General features: G+C 36.1%; 1 protein-coding gene across 1 annotated transcript in view; it reads left to right on the top strand.

Annotated features, from left to right (window-relative positions):
- LOC106874512 (intermembrane lipid transfer protein VPS13A) overlaps positions 1-3,515 on the top strand; it is a 264,016-nt gene that overhangs the window by 249,791 nt on the left and 10,710 nt on the right. The window contains exons 78-80 of the mRNA XM_052974544.1: positions 99-180; positions 2,458-2,545; positions 2,915-3,029. Coding sequence (XP_052830504.1) covers positions 99-180; positions 2,458-2,545; positions 2,915-3,029 — 285 coding nt within the window. The remainder of the gene's footprint in view (positions 1-98; positions 181-2,457; positions 2,546-2,914; positions 3,030-3,515) is intronic.

Raw genomic sequence — 3,515 nt, 5'->3', positions numbered from 1 at the left:
TATATATATATATATATATCTCCATACACACACATTATGTATGTATGTTTGTCTATGAATGTATGCATGTATAATATATTTGTTGCTTTGATTTGCAGGGTGTAGTCGATGGTGTTACTGGTATTGTACGAAAACCCATTGAAGGTGCCCAAAAGGAAGGTGTTGAAGGTTTCTTCAAGGGTAAGTGTAGATGATTATTTTAGTCTCTCAATTATTGTTCTTCTCAATTTTCCAAATCCATTCCTCCTTCAAATAATTACACTCTGTATGTTTACCATTCATCTTATCACTCTTAGATCCTCTGCTAAACTAAACTCTAAAACTCCTTTTTTCCCATCTAGGCCCTGTACTAAATAGTCTTTCCACGCCTTCTTGCCTTCCTTCCTTCTTTCCTTCCTTCCTTCCTTCCTTTCATTGCTTCCTAGATCTGTATCTCCTTTGGAAAATAAATAAAAAACCCACCAACCTATATTTTGCCTCCAACCAAGTTCAAAGTCAATTATATCAACTTCACCAAGTTCCATCCAATCTTGGATGACTTTATGAGTGGGTATCACTATCTTCAAATTTTTTTATTGCTTAGTTAGAAGAGAGGCCTGGCTCTCTATTGGTTATGACAAGTGTTCTAGTTAATTCAGTCAATCAAGCAGCCTGCTCATTCATGTGGCTGAGCACTCCACAGACACACATATCCTTAATGTAGTTCTCAAGGAAAATCAGAGTGACACAGAACGTTACAAGGCCGGCCCTGTGAATTACAGGTACAACTCACTTTTGCCAGCTGAAAGGAATGGACCAACAAGAAATAAAGTGTCTTGCTCAAGGACACAATGCACTGCTAGGATTCAGACTCACAACCTTATGATCATGAGCCAAATACTCTAACCACTAAGGTATGCCCCTTCACTCCATAAAAGTGAGATCTGGCCTGAGAGCTTGCAACCCGTGAACTCTGCTAAAGGTACCTAGGGACATGGCAGCAGTGTTAAACAGAGTGATGAATTAAGTTTTCTAGCCAAGTAAACCATGGCAAATTTAAATTCAGAACACAGACAGCTGAAACCAATCCCACATCACATTATCATGTTTGATGCTCTGCTGATTCAGCCAATCCACCACTTTAGATGGTACTTTATTGATCAACCCTGGAAGAATGAAAGGCAAATTTCACACAGCAGGAATTAAACTCAGAATGCAAAGAGCTGGAATATATACTCACTTACACCTTCTGCCTATTCTCTGCTTAATTACCATAGGTGATGGCATAAATGATGCACTGCATTTTAGATGTACCCCAATTTCAGCAGCACATATTCAAAGGAAAAAGCTTTTAGTGCATTAAAGCCTGTAATATTTAAAGCAGTCAGCCGGTAACTAGTGAACATTGTCAGTGATCTTTTATTTGTTTCAGTCGTTAGACTGTGGCCATGCTGGGGCACCACCTTGAAGAATTCTTAGTCAAATGAATCAACCCCAGTATTTATTTTTTAAAGCCCACTACTTATTCTATCAGTCTCTTTTGCTGAACTGCTAAGTTACGGTGACATAAACACACCAATACTGGTTGTCAAGCAGTGGTTGAGGACAAACACAGACACAATGGCACATAGATATATGGAAATATACAACAAGCTTTTTTAAGGTTCTGTCCACCAAATCCACTCAAAAGGCTTTGGTCGACCTGAAGCTAGAGTAGAAGACACTTGCCCTAAGTGCCATACAGTGGGACTGAACCCACAATCATGTGATCGGGAAGCAAACTTCTTACCATACAGCCATACCTGTGCTATCATAATTTCTTTTGCAGTACAAGTAATAATAATGTTTAAATAAATAGTATTATTACAGAGTCAGGCTAGGTAGAAGAGACTGTTTGGATTAAAATTAGTCTATAGTAGTGTCAGAGACAAAATTAATTTACGGGAGACCCAACTTTGCACATAGGACTCGGGGTGATTTATTTGAGTCAATTCTTTTGGCAAAAAGTGTGTTTTACATTCCATCAAATATGGTAATAATACAAAAATGTTGATTCACAGGTGATTGCATTTTGAGTACCAACCTATTAGTGAAACAGTCAATGGTCTCTATTGCATCATTAGTATTTTTGACTCACAGAAACATTCTTAACATTTAATATCTCAGTCCATTTAATATCTCAGTCCATTTAATTATAAATAAGTATGTACCATGGAAAGGTACAGTTCATTAATATTAATGTAAGTCTGTTGTGTTTAATAAGTTTGCAGTGAAGAATTCATATACTCTCCTAGGATAGGGTATCTTTCTTTGAATTACAGCATGAAGACTTCTTGGGCAGTCCCCCCAATAATCCAGTGATCTGTGGAATATTTCCAACTTTCTTGACTTTTATTGTGAAATCTTTTAACACATTATTTATGAGCAAACAATGCTATTCTGTTTAATCTGTTTTCTTTTATTTTAAACAAAACCTAGGTATTGGTAAAGGTTTAGTTGGTGCCGTAACACGCCCGACAAGTGGAGTGATTGACTTTGCTAGTAGCTCCCTTGACAGTATACGCAGGTTTGTATTAATAGTTCTGTTGTGTCTACTATTAGGAAATTGTCATTTTGTTGAGGTGTTTTAGCATTTATTTATGTGACAAGTTTCATCTTGCTTGTTAAATTGGATGTTGTGATTAAAAACTAAAACATGAAGATAATTTGTTCGAAAGAGTAAAATTTATCAGCAAAAATAAACTGAAACAAGTAGAACTGTGTTTTGTCATCAGTACAATAGAATAACTGTAACATAATGACTCTTTGGTCACTGGTCTAGCACCTTAGTCATGTAACAAATGTATAACAAGTTGTAATATAGTTGTTATCATAGTTGTTTCTTAACTGTTCCTAGGCTGGTTTTATTGTTTCCATTTTTTTGCTTTTTGTATAGAATTGCTGAAATGTCAGATGAGATCCGCCGTTTGCGCCCACCACGTCGATTCCATAATGACTTGATAATCCGGCCATACAATCATCAAGAAGCTGAAGGCTATGCAATTTTACAAGTAATGCTACTTAATATTTGAATCAATTCACTAAGAGAGAGACAGCTCTTTAAAATGTCAACAGATGAAGGGCTTTATTTGATAAGCTCAATAATAGGAACATCAGTGTTGCTTAGGAAACTAATATATCATGTTTCATAATATTTAGGGGTTTGTTTTATCTAGAACAGGGGTTCTCAACCATTTTTTACCTATGGACTCCTTTGATTACTATTTTATTCTGGTGGACCCCCATAGCCATTCAATGTTTAAAAGCTAGTTTTATTAAAACTTCTTTCGAAATTCCTATTTTGTTTTGCACACATTAACTTCTATAGGTTGAACCATATAAAATGTTAAAGAAAGAAACTTAGCAAAATTTTTCAGGGGCCCTTAAAATACTAGTGTGGATCCCCAGTTTACTATTTTGTTGTGTGGATCCCCAAAAATCTTATTTGGACCCTGGCTGAGAACCATTGCTCTAGAACATGTTGCTCAAGTAACACT

This window comes from Octopus bimaculoides, chromosome 18 (genome assembly GCF_001194135.2).
Source record: "Octopus bimaculoides isolate UCB-OBI-ISO-001 chromosome 18, ASM119413v2, whole genome shotgun sequence".
NCBI lineage: Eukaryota > Metazoa > Mollusca > Cephalopoda > Octopoda > Octopodidae > Octopus > Octopus bimaculoides.
Note: the sequence above shows the minus strand (reverse complement) of the source record. Positions and strands in the feature narration are given on the sequence as shown.